Consider the following 22470-nt stretch of genomic DNA (forward strand, 5'->3'; position numbering starts at 1 on the left):
CGGAGGATATGTAATGACTCACTGCCTGGCTTCCTGATTGGCCAGCTTCCGGACCAACTTAGTGCACCATGCCTCTGCATACTTAGTGTCTTGTTTACAACTGTTTATAGGTATTTTATTTCTGTATTGTGTTGCTTAAAATAATAAAGTATTTTGGTAATTTCACAAGTACTTTGGAAGTGTAAGACTTCAGAGGTAATGATACCAACATGAATAAAAAAGTAACCTCTGCTATCTTTGGATACATAAATATGATAATTCCAGAATACACAGTACACACACAATACAAGGAATATACAGACCAGATAGCGAAACTTGCAAACTCTAGAAAATGATTGTTTACAATCTTAAATGTGATCATAATACAAAGATGTGCAAGACCATTTACAAGTGACATTTTTAAGAAAATAGATTTTAACCAATGCAAACAAGCCATACCTGTAGCAGAAACAATTGGATACTTGTTCCCCTTCAGTGTTTAATGGTTCACTCATTATAAGACTAGTGATGTGAAGGCCAGAGGGGAAAACCAATGAACACCGCAGGGGGAACCCAGGAGACCGGCACTCCCAAAAGTGTCAGTTTCTTTTTACACTTCACTCGGGAATTTCTGAGGAGCAGAGCATTGTGGTGGCTTAGTCAGCGGGAAAGAGAAGTATCCACATGCTCCTTCTGCATTATGACAGATGACAGGTTGCATTACAAATATCCAAAACTCACCTGAGTGGCAGTGCAGGCGAGACGGTGTTTTCTTGTCTTGCTCCACCTGGAGGGAGGTGATCCCCAGCACCCCTTAAATCACAGAAGGTCTTATATGAAAAACAGCACCATGATAAAGTAAAAGTATTTCCAATATCAGACAGACAATCAGATTCCAGTCTCCTTGAATACAAGTCAGGTAAAAGCATCTTGAAGAACACATTCTAAAACACACCAGCACCTATAAACAGACCTTTTAAAGCTGAGCGGCACATAGAGAAAACACAATTTTAAGTGCATGTAAACCCCAACAATGAACTTGTCTTATTTGCTCCCTTTTGGGCTGTTTAATATATCAGAAGTGCAGCACTGTCCTAGGTCTTGTGCACACTTCTTGTGTTATTTTAAAGAGCCCTCAACTTATTTTTGTTTAAATCAATAACCCAGATTAGATGAAGATTTAAAAAAAATAAAATCAGTTCTTAGTGCAATAGTCACCTTATCCCCGCCACTGTCCCCTGCAACAGCCCCGTGGTCCAGTGCTGTCCCTCTCCCAAGTAGAATATGCCTGTTGTCACTCAACCCACTTCCTGTGAGCACAGGACAGCATAATGCACCCACAAGGGGTGTGTCCATGATGCTGGCCCAGGTTCACAGTGCTGTAGAGACTGATGCTGATGTCTCCATCACTCTCTGCATTATCCAGGCCAGCCTACCGCCTGATAAAAAAAAAATTAAGAGGACCCTGTGTGTCATGTGACCAGCCATAAGCAAGCTGATAAAAAGCGTAAGTAAATTAAAAAACCTTGGGGGGCATGCCCCGAACTGGAGTTGAGCAGGTATTCCATAGCTCCGGCCGCTCCACTATGCTGCACCCCGCTAAGCGTTTGTGTCTAGGTGCCCCATGGGGGCCGAGGTGCTGGAGAGCAGTCGGACTGTGCCTGTTTCTAACTGCATGTTATATGTCTGCTCCTTAAAACAGGACTCTGGGGAATATTTTTCTTAACCCTTGCAGTGGGGCTACCCCAGCAGTGCATAGGTTAAATGCTAGTTTTTGTCTAGGTAAATTAAATAAAAAGGTATACTTACCAGGACCCCGGTTTGCTCTTAGACCGATCCCTGCAGCCTCTCTGCCCCCTCTGCTGCAGTGGTCTAAGGTCCCATAAATCATCACGTTCTATACAGAGTGTATAGGATGCGAGGACACTGAGGTGCATACCATCACTGCAGCAGAGGAAAAGACAGGTGGAAGGGACCGGTCTAAGAGCAATCTGGCTCGGTGGATCAGGTGAGTATAACTTTGTAATTTTTTAACCTAGACAAAACCAAGCACTTGGCCCATCCAGTGCGGGGGGTAGCCCCACTGCAAGGGTTAAGAACATTTTCCCCAGAGTTCTGCTCTAATCCTCCTATGACGAGGACGACTCTTAAGCTTGTTCATTTAATATTTTTGCTTTGTGTAAAAGATGACAGGAAATGCTGTTACTAAGCATCCCACTACCAGATGGTGTAACCATTTATAACAATGGGCTGAGTGTTGCGGCCTACACAGAAGATTACATCACAGCCCTACCAACTAGAAGAGAGAACTGTATTCTGATCACCAAAATATGAACTGACCAAAACCTAAAACATGGTCTGAAGCCCCGATATCTGAGTTAGCCTGCTTTGTGTTATCAGCAGACAGCAAGAAAACTGTATAGGGAAACATCAGACAGCACTGCTCAGCAGCTTTCCTCAGCTCCAAGCGGTTCAGTATCCACCCCTCGTGGGTCACCGTCCCTCTCTGTCTCCCCGACAGGTATCTCAGGGTCACGGACCCTCTGGACCTCTCTAGCCTTCCTGGCTGTGTCCCTTGTGCTCACGCACGCAGCAGAGTCTGCCTGTCGTTGTGTGCCTCTTGCACACCCACAACTCTCCTCTAAAGCACTGGGCTGGCTTCCTAATAAGGCTGCTCTCAGCCACCTGATCAGCTAAACCTGGTCACTGGCAACACCTGGCCCCAGGACTGGAGATCCCATCCCACTATAGTCTGGAAAACCTGGAAGGGATTGAACAGCCAGTTCCTCCTCTCCAAAGGTATTCACATTGTGGAACCTCTCAGCCCCTCTGGCTGAGAGTCCTGGGCGCCAAAGTTGCCATACTACACCGTGGCATAGCCACGCACTGCCACTATATAGGAAAGTAAATGTCAAATATTGCACATTAATATTCTGTATCATTTAGTCTCCTGTCCACATGTCTTCCAAAGGCTGATAAGCAGTTTGCTTACAGAGCTCTGTAGCTCAAGCTGTAATTTGCACACAGAATTGAGCGACTCATTACAGTAACTCATTTCGTATTAGATGGCTCACTCTGAGGTTTCAGTCAGACAAAGCCAGCCACAAAGCAGCTGCAACTGTTGTGCTGACTCTTTAGGTAAGCAGAAAAGAGTTAGATGAGAAGGGAGAAAGTATGAGGAAAAACAAAAATAGACAACCTGCCGTCAGCAGCTAATACAGTCTGATTCTGCCTTCAAATGTTTTGAGGTGATCGGAATGTTTTTGGTCCGACAAAATTTGCATCCTGTTAGAACAAAACTATTTCACCCGAAGACTTTGAACAGCAATAGCCTACTGAGTCTGAAAAAAAAGGTCTTAAAGGGTTAGTCCACCCACAATTGAGATTTCAGCTACAGGGAGGGTCTTATTTTTTATACCTCCAGTAACTAAAGTATCATGTCCTGTGGTTGTTACATAAGTCAAATGGACCTACCAGCACTGTCAGTATTATAGACAATACGACTGCGTCCACACTTGATGTTGTTCCCACTGGTAGTAGTAGATGCACCTCCGATGTCCCCGATCCATCCCTAAAACACAAACATAACAATAAAAGAAACATGAGGCACATTCTCAGGCCTTCTAAAGCCACATACATTTAAATATATCCTTATGCAACATTTTATTTTACTTCCCTAAACGGCAGAGATTTACTGCAACCCTGGCCTAAAAAACTGTCAGCCTTCTTAGAGGACAATCTTCCTCTAACCCCAGCACATGTTTTGTTCTTTACCCTGCATGCATAATTTTAACCTTCACCTTGCATGACCCATCTGCCCCTTACGTTTTATGGACCCTTCTGTCCCCTACTTGGCGTAGAACCTTCTGCCCTTCACCTGGTATGGACCCTTCTGATCCTTACCTGGCATGGACCCTATTGCCCCCTACCGGTCCTGGACCATTCTGGCCCTCACCCAGCATGGACCCTTCTGCCCCTCCTCACTCAGCATAGATCCTTCTGCCCTTTACTTGGCATGGACCATTCTGCCTCTCACCCAGCATGTACCATTCTGCCCCTTATCTAGCGTGGAACCTTATGACCCTTACCTGGCATAGACCTTTCTTCCCCTTATGTGACATGGACCCTTCTTCCCCTTATGTGACATGGACCCTTCTTCCCCTTATGTGACATGGACCCTTCTTCTCCTTATGTGACATGGACCCTTCTTCTCCTTATGTGACATGGACCCTTCTTCCCCTTATGTGACGTGGACCCTTCTTCCCCTTATGTGACATGGACCCTTCTTCCCCTTATGTGACATGGACCCTTCTTCTCCTTATGTGACATGGACCCTTCTTCTCCTTATGTGACATGGACCCTTCTTCCCCTTATGTGACGTGGACCCTTCTTCCCCTTATGTGACATGGACCCTTCTTCCCCTTTTGTAACATGGACCCTTCTTCCCTTTACCTAGCATTGATCCTTCTTCCCCTCACTTTGCATAGTTTCTTCTGCCCCACTTTGCATAGAGTAAGCTTGCTGCGTTACAACCATGCATTCCTTTTGGGAAATCACGCCTGCTTGTTTCTTTGCCGTGCATGACAATGCAAAATGTGCATCATGGAGGTGCATTTTCATGATTCACTGGGGTGTATTAGAAATGAATGACACCTTAACGAATTGCACTGTGCTTGGTGCCATACTGTGCATTGCGTAAACAAAGGGGTGGGCAACTTCAGCCCTCCAGGTGTTGTGAAACTACAAGTCCCATGAGACATTGCAGGATTCTAACAGCCACGACTCCCAGAGGCAGAGAGATGTTACGTGTGGTTATCACAGCTGAAGGGCCTAAGCTGCCCACCCCTGCATTAGCACATGCTTTTTAATACAAAGTAATAGTTTAACCCCTTTGTGACGGGAGACGTACACTGTACGTCCCGCCACAAAGGGACCAAATGACTTGTCACGTACACTGTACGCGACGAGTTATTTGCTGCACTAGAAGGCTGGTAACCGCTGAGAATCAGCGGTTACCATTCAGTAATGGATGTCTAACTATCTAGGCATCCATTAATGAAAGGGTTAACCTTTTTCAGACACCCGATACCTTAATATCGGGTGTCTGAGAGTCACAGCAGAGCGGACACACATGGCCGGCATTCTGACAGCTCGTATAGATGGAGAGAGATATCTCTCTCAAGCTATACTGGCTTTTTTTTTTTTTTTCATGAATAGATACATAATGTGTCTATTCCTACAATGTATCTATTCCTGGAAGAAGAATGTTTGTTTGCTGATCGTTGTTGCAACAATCAGAAAACATTTAGTAACAGCTGAATCCTGAACTGCTGCAGGATCAGTGTCACTAACTTATTATCGGCTGTTCTGAAGTTTGAAGCAGCCTGATAATAACCAAAAATTTATTAATTTATCAAGCAGTAATAGTGAGATTAATTCACAATGACTGCTTGATATAATTAAATAAATAAAATTTGTCAGTATAAAAAAAGTGAAAAGTGTAAATAAATTAAAAAAAATAGTGAAAAGTGTAAAAAAATTAAAAATAAGGGACAAATAAATGAATGTATGTATTGCATTTTTTTTTAGCTGTGCTGGTTTTGTTAAAAAAAAATACTACAAATCAAAACTGGGAAAAAAAGTTTTTTTTTACGTTTTTTCCTCTTTTTTTAATTTGTATTTGTCCTAAGTGAGGCGTTAGACACACATATGTGATATAAATATATAGCCCTATCTGTCCTCTAAAAAACAATATATAATATGTGTGGGTGCACTTTGTAAGAAAGTATATTACTGACGTGGAAGAATCACACAGCAAAAATGTCAAAAGTGCGTCAGTCATTTACGAACAGAAACCAAAAACAAGCTCAGTCATGAAGGGGTTAAACAGCCCCGGAGTCATACAGGTACATGGAGCAACTGCCTTCCTTGTTCTCAGTCATTATCTTACAGTGCAGAGGCAGACAAGCCAAATATAAACCCATCAATATTTACAATGCATGTGAGTAAATGGAAAGATAAATCAGAAGTTCTATTTCCAAAGTTCCTTGGCATTCTTGGATATATTGAAGAGTTACTGTTCAGAAGTACAGTTATCTTTTAAGGATAATGTTCTAAAGCAGATCTATTTTTATTGGGTCAGTTCCGCATCAATGTATCAGAAAACGGAGACATCCTTGTAATCATTTTTTGTCCTGGATTCTGTGTGATCATCGCCGCAGCTAGAACATCATATAATCTGCAACCCAGCTGTGCATCCAGACTGTAAAGTCACCCACACCAGCTGCAGCCATCCCTTCCTAGATTCCATACATTCATGCATGAGTAAACAGACCCGTATATTCCGTATGTGGATTCAGAATGTGCTGACGGATTGAGGATAACCCGTGACACAGAGGCAAGGCTAACAGCGGCTCAAACCATAATTATTCATGTACTGGAAATTAGATCAGGCAACAAATATGTCACCAGCACACCAAAGTCCTTTAAGGATAGCCATGGTCAATGCAAAGCCTGATGAAGGGACTCTGTATGGCCCCGAAAGCACTTGTTTCTGAATAAATGAACACTCGATGATCCTTAAAGGACTTTGGTGTGCTTGTGACATTTCTTAAACAATTATTGCTATTGGTGGCGCCATTTGCTGTCACTACAAGCACCCCCCACTCCCCCCCCAATAATTGGGACATCAGGTAAGGAGTGTGACAAGGCATCCCTACATCAAGCATGTGAACAGCCGTGGCTCTGCTGGTGACCATTGGGCAATAAAGGGGTGAAAACCAGAGCAACAATGAGCACGAAAACCTTTACCGTTCCTTGTGCAAACATTTCCCATCACAATGGAAATCTCTGCGACAAATGACAGATCCAGTGGCGTCACAAGGGGGGTGTGCGGGGGGTGCGACCCGCAACCGGGTCTCACCATTGGAGGAGTGATGCCAAAATGACTAACAGTCATTTTGGTGTCACCCCCTCTAAGAAGTCGGGAACTCGGTCATGGAGAGAGGAGGGGACCCGGCGGCATACCTCATTCTGCCGGGTGAACGTCCCCTCCTCTCTCGGCCGGCGTCCATTACCAAGACGGCCGCCGGCAGGTATCAATTAGATGGTTGCGCATACGTGACGACGTCACAGCGGAGTGACACCCAGCCGTGGGACGCCCCTGGACAGATCATTCCCTTTTCTCTGAAGAATAAAGAACGATACTTTTAAAGTCTATATAAACCCTAAGGCCTCATTCATACACAATGCAAGCAAAATTGTATATTGCGCATACACGCGTCTATGCGTGCACTATATGCAATCCCAGAATGCATCACTCGTAATGGAATTTGTAATGTGCTGTACGCATGTAAGCGCATATATACGCAGAAATACGCTGCCCGGACGCATCTCTGTTCCATTCTGTTTCTGCGCATATATACGCTACGCAAATATACGGCTCCATACGCGGCAATGTGTGTATGGAGCCATTTATTTGCATTTGTTGCATATGGTACAATACGTGCGGCAGTGTGAATGAGGCCCAATAATGAACTTCTCTTATTTGCTCCCTTTTGGTCTTTTAACCACCTTAGTACCTTTTTTTTTTTTTTACTCATGTTAAAATCTATGTCTGTGAAGGTTCTCATTCATCCAGGTCATGGTATATCTGTCTCTGAATTGAGAAAGCTGGTTGGATGTCCAGTGAAACGTCTTCAAGAAAAATACAGCAAGTCCAGTTGCCTTGATACACGTTAAAATCCTATTTTTTTGATAGAAAATGAATTTCAACCCCCAAACAATTATATATTTTTTGAAAGCAGAGGCCCTGTAACATAAAAAAAGTGATAGGTGAATTTTTAATGTCGCACGGTATTTGCGCAAATGTTTATTAAATCAATATTTTTAGGAAAAATAGACACTAAAATTAATTTTACTCATAACTGTCCATATGCGATGCTTCAAAATCCTTTATTGCTCATCAGTGGAGTTAAAGTAGAATTAAACACTCGGTTGTTTGTTTGTTTTTGCATATATCCACAGTTAGCAAGCTGTGGATATATGCAAAAACATTTTAAAAAATAAAAAAGTTACCAAAAAGGTTCAAACTTACCTGCGTCTCCGCCGCTCGCTCACGTCTGAAGATCTGGAGCTTCTCGAGCGGCCGAGCATTATGATGGGGATGGGGCGGGCGCATGCACAGTAGAGATCTTTGGCGTGGAGAGGAGACACAGTGGAGGTGAATGCACGCAGCCGGGAGCGTGCACGTTGGACAGACACAGCAGGACACGAGGAGTCTGTGCTGGATATGAGACCGCCACCAGCACTGGGGGGACTTCTCAATACGAGTGGAAGGAAGAAGATGATCAGATAAAGAGGCATCATTTAAGGGAAGTCCTTAAAGCAGCATATGGGGGGATGAAAAAATGTGTGACTTTAATAGCAAATTATGGTCCCAGAAGGATTGCTCTCGCTCTGATGTTTGCTGTGATACCTAACACCTGTGGCGTTGTTTACGTACACATGGATGCCTTATGCACCCGTGTGAACAAAAACAGAGAATGTGGGTTTAAAAAAAAAAAGCTGTTTCAGCACAAAATGCTGTTTTTCTAACATTATGAATTATATTTGTCCTTTTTAGGTTTCCTCTGTGGCTTTCTCTTTAGGATGACATCACCAGGGAGGGAGCTTGTTGTGGAAAATAACAGGCAGCTTCTTTCCAGATGTCTCAGTTCAAATCAGTTAAAGTGTCTCTCCAAAAATCAAAAGCATTCTTTTACAAGGTATCCCAACTATATGAATCTTTCTAATACTCCCTCTACTGCGCATGTGCAGTTTTGTGTCCGGGGTCAACAAGGTGTATGCAGGATCCCTCTACTGCGCATACACAATTATTATGTCCAGCAGTTCCCTCATCTGCGCATGCGTGGTTATTGTATCCAGCAGTTCCCTCATCTGCGCATGCGTGGTTATTGTATCCAGCAGCTCCCTCTACTGCGCATGCACGGATATTGTGCTCCCTCTACTGCGCATGCACGGTTACTGTGTCCATGAACTCCCGCTACTGCGCATGCAGTTATTGTATCCAGCAGCTCCCTCTAGTGCACATGGGCAGTTATTGTGTCCAACAGCTGCCTCTACAGTGCATGTGCATTTATTGTATCCTGCAGCTCCCTCTAGTGTGCATGCACCATTATCATATCCTGCACTATCATATGTGCACTAGAGGGAGCTGCATATCCTGCAGCTCCCTCTAGTGCACATGCACCGTTATTGTGTAAAGCAGTTCCCACTTCTGCACATGTGCCGTTATTGTTTCCAGCAGCAGCTTCCTCTAGTGCCCATGCACGGTTATTGTGTCCAGCAGCTCCCTCTACTGCACATGTGCAGCTATTGTGTTCAGCAACTTCCTCTAGTGTGCATGCGTAGTTATTGCATCCAGCAGCTCCCTCTACTGCGCATGTGCAGTTATTGTATATGGCAGCATATTCTAGTGCACATGCGCAGTTATTGTGTCCAGTAGCTCCCACTAGTGCATATGGGCAGTTATTGTTTCCAACAGCTCCCTCTACTGCGAATGCATGGTTACTGTGTCCAGCAGATCCGTCTACTGTGCATGCTCATTTATTGTGTAAAGCAGTTCCCTCTTCTGCACATGTGCCGTTGTTTCCAGCAGCTCCCTCTGCTGTGCATGCGCAGTGATTGTATCCTGCAGCTCCCTCTAGTGTGCATGCTTGGATACTGCAAGATGATGCTAGATGTCCTCCATCCAGAAGATGAGGCGGGCTCTGTCTGACTTACTGCAGCTTCTGATGCACATTGTGAGAAGCTCACAGAGTGCAGTAAAATCAGAGGAAGCTATTTCATTCCAGCAGAGGAGCCGGTACACATGTGCAAGACTGAAGGGAAAGTCAGAGTTCAGCTTTAACCATGGCTATTAAACAGCAGGACAGCCAGGCACTGAGCATTGTCAGAAGAAGAGCTCCGCAGTGGCTGCCACCTTATTCCTGCACAGCATGTCACAGGTTTCACAGCTAGCTGCAAATGGCAGAACTTGCTGGGATCTGTAGTTCCTCTTTAGATGAAAAGCAATGGGTTACCAGCTGTAACTCGTATTGATACTTCACATGCATGTAGCTCTTTCTATAAACCTTGGCCTTGTTTTAGTAGGAAGGATAACCCTGCCAGGGGATACAGCTGAAGGTTGCAAGAGGCACAGGAAGTACGGGAGGAAATGAAAGTCTTATGACAGCTTCAAACAAACAAGACAGCGGAAATCGTCAGCTCTGCAATACTCAGACACAGATCCCCTTGTATATTATATATAGGGATGGCTATAGAACGGTCGACGCGTGCCACCATCTCCAGGCTGGAAGACTTCACATCCTCCCTGACTGAAGAAATGAAAAACATAAGTGGGAAGTGAGTGGGAGGCCTCAGTGACAGCTGCGGAGGCGCAGCTAAATACTGACACTCCAAAGAGCTGCAGGGTTCTGTAACCCATAGCAACCAGTTCAATGCACTCAGCTATAGTATACAGACTGCTGTTGCTCTGTAACTTGTATTATAAACTCACTGACACTGTAACACTGAGGGATCCCACCATCACAGTGCAAAAGCTTCTGAGCTACGTTAATATGTAAAGCCTATAGCAGGGGTGGACAAACTCCTGTCCTCCAGCTCTTGTGGAACTACAAATCCCATGAGGCATTGCAAGATTCTCACAGCCCCAGGCATGACTCCCAGAGACATATGCATCATGGGATTTGTAGTTAGAGCACTTTTAGATTGCAAGCCCTCAGGGGCAGGGCCGTCCTTACCATCTTGTCTTAAATTGTATTGTGACTGTAATGTCTTCCTTATATTGTAAAGCGCTGTGCAAACTATTGGCGCTATAAAAATCCTGTATAAAAATAATAATAGAGCACAGCTGGGGGCCGTAGTTTGCCCACTCCTGGCCTATAGTGTAATGACGGCTACACATACATTGCAATCAATGTGCTTCTTGCACAATGTGCCTTCTCCTTTCCTGAGCTAGATTTTTATTAGGGCCGGATTTAGCACAAGGAATAGTAGGCCTGTGCCTATAGGCTGCCGGGAAAAGAGGCAACTTTTTCTAATACGAGTAAATCTTTCCCCGTTGTCAGTAGAAATAGAGTTAGAACATACGGATGATTCCTTACACAATGTCAGCATGTTGTAGGCCTGGTTAGGCAAGTAAATGTTCTGTGTAAAGGACATAGGGGTCTATTTATATGGCCGCTCGCTCTACGCATACACGTGACCGTTGTTCTGTACAAATATATGCCAACATGAACATTCTTTAGTTGTTTCTTTACAAGGAAATGTATTTTCAAATGTTTTTTTTCATGTAATATCACATTATGGCCACTAGATGGCGCTGGGAAGTATAGAAAATAAATACTTATTTCCTATGTGCCTTTAGCTCCATCTGGTGGCCATAATGAAGTATTACATACAAACATTCAAAAATGAAATCAACTTGTAAAGAATGTTTGCTCTGGTAAATATCCGCACAGGGTGAGCATTCACACATATTTGCAAAGAGAACGGCTCTACAAATCGTTTATAAACAGACCCCATAATCTTAGTATTGGGGCATTTGTTCTGACGTGAGAACTAAGTGTACAAGTTCCAGCCCTGTGTAAATGCTGCTTTAGATACACAGGTATGCGCACACACTATAAATAGTTCTCATTTCAGGGTTTAATAACCCTCGGCTATGTCGGAAATAGCACAATAGACTTTCTGCCATTCAGCTCAGCGTGCAAAAAAGCTTTGGAAATGCGCAGGACCGCTGAGGCTAAATTTATCACAGCGGCAGAGAAATCAGTGCTGCTCCAATGAGAAGGAAATCTGCATTTTCTAAAAGCTGCCCACAGATTTTAGGTACGGTGCACGGTCCGCGGCTGCTGAAAGAGATTTGCAGCTCAAGATCTTCCTACAAACAAAGAAAATTGTGCCTGTGAAAGGGCGAGCGCTGAGGGCGCCAAACCGTCAAAAGTGATTGGCCGAGACGATCCATACCACATCATCTTTGACTGGCCTCTGAAAGTGGCGTTTTTCTTCCTGTGTGCATGAGGCCTTCCAGAAATATTTTCCTCACTGGCTGCCACCAGTGACAACGCTTTTACCTGACAGGAAGTGAAGGGAAATCTGCAACCTGGAATAAAGCATTTTTATTCTTGTCTTTTTTTTCCCCTCTTACTTCCTGTCCGGTGAAACTCTTGTCATACTGAGAGTCAAGGGCCAGAGACTCGTCCCTATAATGAGGCAGCCTGAAGCTGTTGCCTCAGGCGGCATCTCCTTGGGTCAGGTGGGGGTCACGGCAGGAAGAGCGGCATGGCTTCTCTGCTGCACAATATTTGCAGTGCGCCTGCCGCCCCCTTTCTGGCCAGAGCGTCCCAGGTTGCTAAGGAGATGTGTAAGGGCCATATACACCTCCCTGCCAGCACTTAGCAACCTGTGAGGCTCTGCCTGTTGTCCTGCCCAGCTCCTGGCAACCAGTGATGCCAGTGAGCTGGATGAGACGCCGACCAGAGACGGAGCCAGAGCTGGGCGCTGAGATGAAAAACGACACCGGGGTATGCGTATGCTTTCTCAAAGCCATCCACGCTCCACCACTACAGGATATGAAGAAGAAGAAAAAAAGCCACACACCGCTATTCACCTATACAAAATTTTAATCCCTAGAACTTCCAGAATGATGGGACCCGCCGCCATGTGACCGCCCACCTCTAACGCCTTTTACCCATATGGGCTGAGCTCTATGACAAAGATCATACCAGTGAAATGCGTTAGCCGTGGGCGGCCAATGCTGGAAGTAGCAAGTTCTTTGGAAGAAAACTTTGTACTGGCGTGTGTGCCGATTTTTTTCTTCAAATGCATCAGTAGAATCTGGTTGCTACGGGCAACATAGATATTTTACTTGTGCATTACCTGGTTATATAAGATCTAAGATCAGATAAAATCAAAGGTTACTTCCTCGTCACACGCGGCAGATACCGGCTATACGATGCTCACCTTTATATGGGTCACTGACACATTAGAGAAACCTGTATACAGTAGCTCCTGTGGAACTACAACCCTCAGCATACACTGCCACCTATAGATTAATGAAACTTTCTCCTTAGGAAGCTGACTATCACGTGGTATAAAGCATGCGATAGTCATATAGATAGATACATGCCATGGTGAGACAACAAATCCCATCATGCCTTTGTCTTCGGGAGTCATGCCTGTGGCTGTCAGTGTCTTGCAATGCTTCATGGGACTTGTAGTTCCACCACAGCTGGAGTGCCAAGGTTGCCTACCCCTGGTATAAACACACATAAGAGCCATCACTAATGTTGGGAACTGAACTCTTGGCACACTGCTTTTGTCTATGCATTGGGAGGGACTACGTTGGGTAAAGTTGGCCAGAGCAGTCCAATGCACATGGTGTGAATAATCCCTACTTGTCAGCTCAGGTACTCATTATATTTGGTAAGGAGGAGCAAACAGCATAAGGGCTCCAGTGCACAGGCATAATATAATACAGATATCCTGGCAGAATAGGAGCAGGAACCCTCTTGTGCAAAGTTCAGTAACCCATAGCAACCAGATGTGCTCTCCTACCTGTAAAGTGAAACCCGGCCGGTTGCTATGGGTTACCGCCCCTGCACATCTTTATTACAGTGCAAAGGTTAGGAGCTGGGACTTAGGGCGGACATCACACCTCCATTCAGATCCTGCACACACAGCGGGCACAGAGGTGTGCTCTCCTTATATGGGCATATGGAGACAGTCACCCATGGGTACCCCCCCCCCAATGCACTACTTTAACCCCATCCTGTCTATGCCAAGCTGCATTCATGACACATGTCAGTGCAAGTTAGCACAGAGCTCCGGCAAAGCAAATCCCCCTCCCTCCTGAATAAATACCATCCCTGATTCCTAATGGATTAACCCTTTAAGGTGCACAGAGCCCATGCTGCTGTCACTCATCGGAGTGCCCCCTTTTTACCTGCACAGCGGTGTTAACCCTTTCCTCTCCCTCCTCACCTCCTTTTTGGGGATCTTCGGGATGCAGTTCTTGTATTTAGATGGCTTGAAGCGGTTCATGTTGTTGCAGACAGGCTGCTCGCCTCCCGGTGACTGTCACAGCCTATTCCTGAATGTGTGTGTCCCTGATTCAGGCTGCTACTCCGTTCTGGCTCCTGTATGCTGCCTGTCTCTTCCTCTCTCTGCTCTCCCCTGAGTCCCTCCCAGCCCGAGAGACTGTGTCCATCGATGACAGCGGCGATCGATTGCTCCTCTCGGCTCCTGCCAGTCTCTCTATCTGTCATCGTCTAGGCATGCCTGTCAGTGTTGTTGCTGCTATGGAGACGGGTTGAGCATGCGGTTCATGCTTCTCACGTGGGTTTTGTAAGTCAGACAGATCAGACTTTCCCCCTGTAGAATTGAATAGGGTGCTGCCGAGTCAGACGTTCCTCTATAGAAGTGAATGGGCTGCCCCTGGTCAGACGTTCCCCTATAGAAGTGAATGGGTTGCTGCGTCAGACTTTCACCTATAGAAGTGAATGGGCTGCCTCAGGCCAGACTTTCCCCTATAGAAGTGAATGGGCTGCCCCAGGTCAGACTTTCCCATATAGAAGTGAATGGCCTGCTGCGTCAGACATTCACCTATAGAAGTGAATGGGCTGCCCCAAGCCAGACTTTCCCCTATAGAAGTGAATGGGCTGCCCCAAGCCAGACTTTCCCCTATTGAAGTGAATGGGCTGCCCCAAGCCAGACTTTCCCCTATTGGAGTGAATGGGCTGCCTCATGTCAGACTTTCCCTTATAAAGGTGAATGGGCTGCTGCTGGTCATACGTCCCCCTATAGATGTAAATTATTTGGACACTGACCACACAGTATGTTTCCTCCCATTGACCAGCAATGTATGGGGCGCTGTGTTACATACTGATGACTTTGCACTATATCTGCTGTGCAGGGACATGCAGGCAGGGGAGGCAGAGCCTCACGTAGAATTATGGAGGAAAGAGCTGTCAGCTTCATGTCTGAAGCTGGCAGCTTTTTCTGCATTCAGGTTACACAGCAGGGAAATCCTCCACGATGAGTAACCTGTCATGGACCAAGGTGTTTAGTGTCTATGAAGTTTTTATTTTAGGTATGGGCTGGGCTGCCCCTGGTCAGACTTTCCCCTATATAAGTGAATGGGCTGCTGCGTCAGACTTTCCCTCTGCAGAATTGAATAGGGTGCTGCCGAGTCAGACGTTCCCCTATAGAAGTGAATGGGCTGCCCCAGGTCACTTTCCCCTATAGAAGTGAATGGGCTGCCCCAGGTCAGACTTTGCCCTATAGAAGTGAATGGGCTGCCCCAGGTCGGACTTTCCCCTATAGAAGTGAATGGGCTGCTGCGTCTAGTGTTTGAGCTCTCTCTCTGCTATATTCTGCATTCAGAAAAGTATGTCATGGAAGATTTTCATTTTCAATAACATTATATGGTGAGGTTATATATGAGGTTTAGGCCTCATTCACACTGCCGCTCATATACGCTCATACGTACGTATTGTACCATATGCAAATAAATGGCTCCATACACACAGCCGCGTATGGAGCCGTATATTTGCGCAGCGTATATATGCGCAAAAACAGAATGGAACAGAGATGCGTCCGGGCAGCGTATCTCTGCGTATTTAAAAAAAAAAAAAGTAATAAACAAAAAAAAAGCATTTTTTTTTAAAGTCCCCCCCCACATACACGCGCAAAGATGCGTCATGTGCGCCTACGTGCAAAAACAACGATTGCACCTATTGTGCCGCACATGTTACATATCACCGCGAACGTCAGAGTGCAAGGAATAATTTATATTTTACCAAAAATATGGATAAGAATAAATGTTTCATACATAGGGAACACTTTTTTTACGAAATTTACGGTACCAGGGTGCCTTTTTAAAAAAAAATTTGCAATTCTTTATTGCAAAAAAAATAATTTGCATTACAGGGCTGGTGGCAGGGGGCTCCTTGAGGGAGGGGACTGATGTGAATGTGCACTATGTAAAGCACTGCGTAAATTGTTGGCACTATATAAATACCTGTAATAAATAAATAAACAGCTCTGAAATGTGTTGGTTTTCATAATGTGAATTTATTAAAATTCCAGTACTGTTCAGGGATCCCCATCTTCCGGTATCCACACGTGTACCCAGTGAAGCAACTGCACAGTGTCTCCCGGCTCCCCCCTCCTCTTCAGTGTCAGGTCGTCATTCCATGTTTGTGATGGGTCACCTGCACTCCATACAGCGTATTGACCTCTCCCGTTACTGGTTGTGGTGATCGAAGTGGTAAAGCGGATATGGCGCCGTGTCCCAGGATCATCAAAAGTGAAAATCTCATCATAGTACTGACACTGCACCCCACCCAACTCCTGTCACCCAGCAGCCCCATAGTACTGACACTGCACCCCACCCAACTCCTGTCACCCAGCACCCCCATAGTACTGACACTGCACCCCACCCAACTCCTGTCACCCAGCACCCCCATATCATCCCATAGTACTGACACTGCACCCCACCCAACTCCTGTCACCCAGCACCCCCATGACATCCAACAGTACTGACACTGCACCCCACTCATGTCACCCAGCACCCCCTGTAACATTGACAGTGCACTGTAACGCTAACAATGCAACACCCCCAATCCAGGTCACCTTATGTTGCTGACATTGACCCTCCTCACCCAGCACACACATATCCATCTTATCCATTTGCACAACACAGTGAGTGAAATTTGTCTTTCCCTCAATTCGCTCCGCCTCCGCCTATTTCCTGCCTCCTTCACGGACGTCACTTCCGGATCCCCTAGCGGCTGGAGCCAGCTGCTAACCAATGTGACATTCCTCCCCGTGTGTGTCTGTCGCGCATGCGCACTGCTCGTTGTTGCCGGCAAGATGGCGGCTCGCTGCTCCTCGCGCTGGTTCGCAGTTGCAGTGTCCGGGGCGAGGGGGCAGCTGCTGCCGGGTGTACGCCGATGGCCCCGGGGCGAGGGGGCCCAGCTGCTGGCTCTGCGAGCGTTGGGGGCCCGGATCCTCGCGGGAGGTGAGTGAGAGGCAGGGCCCGGCCTCGGCTCCCATCAGTGCGGCATGCTCAAGGTTACAGGGAGTTGACAGCCCTCTGTGTGGAACTACGACTCCCATCATGCCTGTTAGTCACATGTTGGCACGACATGCTGGGATTTGTAGTTCTGCATGAATATAACTACAAGTCAAATGTAACACCTAAGCCAACAGCATAGACATGGTGGGAGTTTGATGACAGCCCCATGTTAGTCACCTGTGGGTTCTGATATGATGAAGTAGACTTCATGTAATGTACTATAGACCATATTCTGATCACGTCTATAGCAGGCAGGTTGCCCTCTGATCATGTCTATAGCGGGCAGGTTGCCCTCTGATCACGTCTATAGCGGGCAGGTTGCCCTCCGCTGGATTGTATAATTTTATGTTGCTTCACCATGTTTTTATCATGTGATGTATGAATTGCATATGTGTGTATGATGGTCCTTGTCATTACATGCTATGTGGTGGTGGTGCGCTACTGATACAACAATTGTGATGTCATTGTATTGTTGTTCTTGTGTCTCCTCCAGTCTACACAGGACACGTCTCACCATTTCACACAAGTTCATCCGCCTGCAACAAAGCCGATTATTACCAGGTCCTGGGGGTGCCGAGGAATGCCAGCCAGAAAGAAATAAAGAAGGCCTACTACCAGGTAATGTTTACTATAGCTCAACTCCGGGCACCAGTCCACCGTGCCCGGCTGGACTACCCAGTCCACCGTGCCCTACTGGACTACCCAGTCCACCCTGCCCGGCCCTACTGGACTATTTAACCACTCCCCACAAGTGCTTACTTACCTGAACTTCACAGCCCGTGGCCTGCCGCATTGTAGACATCCAGCAGCCACAGACTTCCTCACCACCAGCGGCAGGCATGCAGTGAGTTCTCAGACTTCTATGGGAGTGAGCAGCTCCAGCCTCTGAAGATGACCGCTTAGAAGCCTATGAAGGCCGGGTGCAGGCAGCGGGGAGGAAGATTGCAGGTGTAGGATGTAAACAATGAGCAGGTCCTGTGCTGATTAAGTGCATTGTCCTTTACACCAACCTATGTGTATGACTTCCAAAAGCATTTGGCATGATCCGGTTTGTATATAGACCCTTCCATGAAAAGCAGCACAAAAATAGCTTATTAATAATTAAAAAAGATAAGTAAATATTCAAATATAGAATAAATACAAATAAATATTACTTTGTAAAGATAAAAAAAAAAGTAACACACACACATATATATCTATATAGATATATATTTCCTGGCCATATCCAATTGTAATGTGATTTAAATATAAAATAAGAAATACATTGTAAATAAAAATGATTACAAATATAAAATATTCAATAATAGCTTATAAGGTTTTTTGTTTTTTCTAAGTTGACAGGCACGCATCCAAAAAAGATGATACAAACTCCCAGAAATCGCGTGAAGCCTCACTGCTCTCCTCACGTGACCTGGCCGTCTCTTGGTCATAGTACGTTGTGGCCAGAGTCCATTTGATGTTTGGGAGGCTTGACATTGGTTTCTGCAGGTCGGCTCTATTTCACTATTGTGAAACGCGCAGTCCACTTAATTATGCGTTTTGAACCAAGGCCTTCTGCACACAATCTACATCCTTGTCTAAATCTAATTGTGTTTTGGTTAGAATTAATAATAATTTGGCTGCCATTTGGTTTTCATTTTAAATGTTGTAAGAACACGAAATGTTTCCCCCTTATCACAAATGAATGAAGCAGCAGTGGATTTAAGGTAAAGGAAGTGAATGTACATAGCGAGGGAAGCAGTTAAGTGAACCAATTGATTTGTCTTATACGGGCCAATTAGAAGTTCACTTTAAAGGAGAACTATGAGGTGAGTGAAAATCACTCACCTCATAGTTCTAGCCGACCTGTGACAATTGTCACACGTCAGCTCAATAGACCAGGAAGTGAGAGAACACATACCGTCGCTCGCTCACTTATCAATCATGTCCCTGCAGAGAGCCGTGACTGTCACTCACTGCTCCCTGCAGGGATTCCCCCCTCCCCGCTCTGATCCTCCAGCGCTGACTGGCGGAAGGGGCGGGTACAGCTGGCTCTGCCTCTAGATAGGCAGAGCCAGCTGTCACTCACGCAGCTGGGTGGATCCAGACAGTATTGTCGGGATCCGTCCCGGCTGTGGCCTCTCAATTAACCGCGTGTATGTAGCTCGCGGTATACTGAGCTTTGGGTGACAGGTGTCCTCCTATTACCCTTAAAGAACTATTGGGAAAAGCCCTGACCCCATAGTTCTCTTTTAAACCAGGGGTGGGCAACTCCAGCCCTCCAGCTGTGCTTTACCTACCAATGCCCCTGCCTCTGTGGGTCATGCCTGTAACTGTCACTCTTGCAATACCTCATGGGAATTGTAGTTCTCCAACAGCTGGAGGGCCGGAGTTGCCTATTCCTGCTTCAAAGTGTATCTAAGCCCAAAAACAAAAATGTAATACGTTGCATCTTACTGGTCCTTAGATGTGGTGGCTGCATTTCCTAAGGCTTTTTTTCCCCATCATTTGTACCTGGTAATCTCATGAACTCCACACTTCCTGTCCCTTCGTTGCTTACCCTCATTTCTCCATTGTAGCTATGGGGACAGCCAGACTGGACTACAAATATGTTTCCCTTTGTTCATCTCCATTACATGGTGGATTTATGGGACTAGTAGTTTACACATGGGTGTTTGAGCTTTCTTTTAAGCTCATAAGAAGTTTCTAGGACCATTCTATTCTGGCAAGATCGGCAGGTATTTCCTGTACTTGCTGAAAATATTGGTGTGAAAATGGAAACTAATGCCGCCACCACCACCACATCCAAGTACTGCTGAGCTGCAATGTATTGCATTCTTGTTCTTGGGTTTAGTTCAGAAACGGTCATTTATTACAGTTATTTTTTACATTTATTTTTGGAGATAAAGATTATATACTTCAAGAGACATTTACATTTTTAATCGATTTTTAGGGCATTTTATTGTAAATATTTGCCTAGTTCTGCCTTGCCTAGTTCTGCCTTGCCTAGTTCTGCCTTGCCTAGTTCTGCCTTGCCTAGTTCTGCCTTGCCTAGTTCTGACTTGCCTAGTTCTGCCTTGCTGATCATAAAATCAATCATTGTAGTACACTTGCGGGAATTGAGAGCTAGTAGGAGATACTGCCTTTGCTAAAGTCTAATGATCATCCCCAGTGTTCTATTAAGAAGCATCACACTACGGCTGCAACTAATGATCATTTTCATAATCGATTAGTTGGCCAATTATTTTTTTCGATTAATCAGATAAAACAAATTAAATACCTTTCTTAATTTGAAATAAAATACACAAATGAAGTGTTAAAAACATAAAGTTTACGTCAGAATAAAACCGCAGGCACAATAATTTGCAATCGCACTGCACTGAAACGGCATTGTTGTACCGTGCGTCCCAGTGCGGGCGATCACACTGTGGGAGGCGCATTTGGGGTGCCATTGAAATGAATGGCACTACAACGCACCTCCCGCAGCAAAATTTGTCAGGCTGAAACCAAAAATGATTTTTTTCCCCCACCTTTAATAATTGTATCAAGGCGCTTGAATAGCTTCAGCCCGGGATGACAGCTGTCAGTAGCAAGATTCCGCAGACAGCAGCTGTATGTAAATACAGCAGGTAATGGGCGGGTGCAATAGCCAGCCTGATATTGGTCATTTCAAATTGCAATAGCAGGCTGGCTATTGCACCTGCCTGCTGTGCCCTCCTCCCAAAATGGAGCTAAGGTATCTAACCAACTAATCGATAATGAGAATAGTTGGCAACTATTCTCATTATCGATTAGTTGGTTGCAGCCCTACATCACACCCCAACTTTTTGCAAGTATCTCCCCAAAGATGAAGCTCACGTTGCGGCAAATTAAGGATTTCTCTGTGGGATGCCTGTCATTTGACCTCAAGCACCGTGAAAGCTAGCTAATTATATCAGCAAGGGCTAATAATTCTGTGAAATCCCATCTATAGGCTGAGGACTATTGAGATGGTTGTAAGGAAAATGTGATTTCGTTTTTTTCCCCGCTATCGTCCTTGAAATGTGATTTTATATTATGATGCTGATAATAATAGTTCTGATTTTTATTTTTCTCACTTCATTTCTTTTTAAGCTGGCCAAAAAATACCATCCTGACACCAATAAAGAAGACCCTCAGGCCAAGGAAAAGTTCTCTAAGTTGGCTGAAGCATATGAATCTCATTTACATAAAAAAAGCTTATTCATTAAGAGGAAGAAAGTGTATCCCACGTCAGCCAATCAAAATGAGTCTGTTGAACTCGTTCTGAACTTAAACCCGCGAGACACTGCATGTGAAGCCACGAGCCGCAAAACAAAGCTGCGAGGCGCGGACATTCACATGCAGTGTGCGCGAGCTCAAGTAGGCGAGTTCAGCGAGATGAAAGACTTCAGCCGATCGGCTCACGGGTAAGAACTCAATGGGATTTGTGTCCTGACGTGCGGGTTTATATGCCCATTGGAATTTTTCATCTCGGCACGCTCGGCTATGCAAGCTCTCTCCAGCTGACGGGCGTGAAGGGAAGCTGCAAGACACGCTGTATGCGAAGGTCTGCATGCCTTTGCTCCGTGCGGCTTCGCGTGCGTTGTCACAGCCTTTAAATGAAGATTTGCTATCTTAATGGAAAAAGGTGAAAGAAGAACTTTTTTCTTAATCCTTGCAGTGGAGCTTCCCCCTCAGTAAAAATTTATACTCGCCCAAACTGCCAAGCTGACTCCCTGCCTCTCTGGTCACTGAAGCATGTTTCCTCCTCCGCTGCACAGATGGAATGTTCCTCAGCATCCTCACATCTATACACTTGTATAGAATGTGATGATACATATTCTTAGACCACTGAAGAGGAGAGAGGCTCTAGGGCAGGGGTAGCCAAACTCCGGCCCTCAAGCTGTGGGGGAACTACAAATCCCATGAGGCATTGCAAGATTCTCACAGCCACAGACATGACTCCCAGAGAGAGATGCATCATGGGATTTGTAGTTCCACCACAGCTGGAGGGCCGGAGTTTGGCTACCCCTGCTCTAGGGACCTGTCTGGGGTTAGCCAAATATGATTCTCCCCTCCCCCCGGGAGTTCTTCTTTAATTGTGCCTAGCCATTACCCACAAAAAAAGTATATTTTACTTTGAAATCTTCCTGTCATATAGCAGTTCACTCTCTGTACTTTGAGTGTTATAGCTGCATATCTGCATTGTGAGATCAAGGCCTCATTTATACAGCTAAGTGTCGGCCTGTACAGATCCATGCGGGGTGCACGGCCAAATCGGGCCACTCCTGGGAAGGACAGGTGCTACATGTGATTGTACGCAGTAGCCTGTCCTCCTCTTGTTTTATAGAATATAAATGATCCCTTAT

The 22470-nt window shown here is 45.5% G+C and overlaps 2 protein-coding genes across 2 annotated transcripts in view; one reads left to right on the forward strand and one right to left on the reverse strand.

The window, feature by feature from the left end:
* Positions 1-14210, reverse strand: part of LOC108791121 (coronin-7-like) — a 152741-nt gene extending 138531 nt beyond the window's left edge. Inside the window, exons 1-3 of the mRNA XM_018561508.1 lie at positions 14026-14210; positions 3454-3550; positions 721-792 (exon numbers count right to left, since the gene is read on the reverse strand). Coding sequence (XP_018417010.1) covers positions 721-792; positions 3454-3550; positions 14026-14085 — 229 coding nt within the window. The 5' untranslated portion in view covers positions 14086-14210. The remainder of the gene's footprint in view (positions 1-720; positions 793-3453; positions 3551-14025) is intronic.
* Positions 14211-16880: 2670 nt separating this feature from the next.
* DNAJA3 (DnaJ heat shock protein family (Hsp40) member A3) overlaps positions 16881-22470 on the forward strand; it is a 17790-nt gene continuing 12200 nt past the window's right edge. Inside the window, exons 1-3 of the mRNA XM_018561539.1 lie at positions 16881-17065; positions 17625-17740; positions 21215-21296. Coding sequence (XP_018417041.1) covers positions 16918-17065; positions 17625-17740; positions 21215-21296 — 346 coding nt within the window. The 5' untranslated portion in view covers positions 16881-16917. The remainder of the gene's footprint in view (positions 17066-17624; positions 17741-21214; positions 21297-22470) is intronic.

This window comes from Nanorana parkeri, unplaced genomic scaffold (genome assembly GCF_000935625.1).
Source record: "Nanorana parkeri isolate BGI_ZX_2015 unplaced genomic scaffold, ASM93562v1 scaffold19, whole genome shotgun sequence".
Classification (NCBI taxonomy): Eukaryota; Metazoa; Chordata; class Amphibia; order Anura; family Dicroglossidae; genus Nanorana; species Nanorana parkeri.